The sequence below is a fragment of the Eimeria mitis genome, genomic scaffold, assembly GCF_000499745.2.
Source record: "Eimeria mitis Houghton genomic scaffold, Emh_scaff4762, whole genome shotgun sequence".
Taxonomy (NCBI): domain Eukaryota; phylum Apicomplexa; class Conoidasida; order Eucoccidiorida; family Eimeriidae; genus Eimeria; species Eimeria mitis.
Genome location: NW_013573062.1, coordinates 2,504 through 3,081, shown reverse-complemented (window position 1 = coordinate 3,081; position 578 = coordinate 2,504). Strand labels below are relative to the sequence as shown.

The 578-nt window shown below is 60.0% G+C and overlaps 1 protein-coding gene across 1 annotated transcript in view; it reads left to right on the top strand.

The window, feature by feature from the left end:
• EMH_0077440 (uncharacterized protein) overlaps positions 1–578 on the top strand; it is a gene marked incomplete at both ends in the record, with an annotated part of 1,999 nt that overhangs the window by 784 nt on the left and 637 nt on the right. The window contains one exon of the mRNA XM_013499860.1: positions 212–578. Within this exon, the coding sequence (XP_013355314.1) occupies positions 212–578 (367 nt within the window). The remainder of the gene's footprint in view (positions 1–211) is intronic.

Below are 578 nucleotides of genomic sequence, written 5' to 3'. Positions count from 1 at the left end.
AGCAGCAACAGCAGCAGCAACAGCCACAGCAGCAACAGCAACCGCCACAGCAGCAGCAACAGCAGCAGCAACAGCAGGAATCATCGGCAGGGGAAATGCAGCAGCAACAGCAGCAGCTCCTGCAGCTGCTGCTGCAGCTGCTGCTGTTGCAGCACCAACTGGAGCAGCAGCAGCAGCAGCAGCAGCAGCAGCTTTGTTGAGAAATGTAGAGACCTGTATTTGTACTGGAGGTGCAGCAGCCTGCCGAGGCCCTCCCAGCTGCTGCAGGCTTCAGGCGCTCTCCGCAGCAGCTCCTCACTGCAGCAGCAGCAGCAGCAGCAGCAGCAGCAGCAGCAGTAGCAGCAGCAGCAGCAGCAGTAGCAGCAGTAGCAGCAGCAGCAGCAGCAGCAACAGCAGCAGCAGAAGCAGCAGGAGATGTGAGCTTGCAGGGAATATATGGCTGGATCCCTTTAGCCCCAGCTGCAGCAGCAGCAGCAGCAGCAGCAGGAGTAGCAGCAACAGCAGCAACACTAGCAGCAGGAGTAGCAGCAGCAAGAGTAGCAGCAGCAGCAGCAGCAGCAGCAGCAGCAGCGAGACGC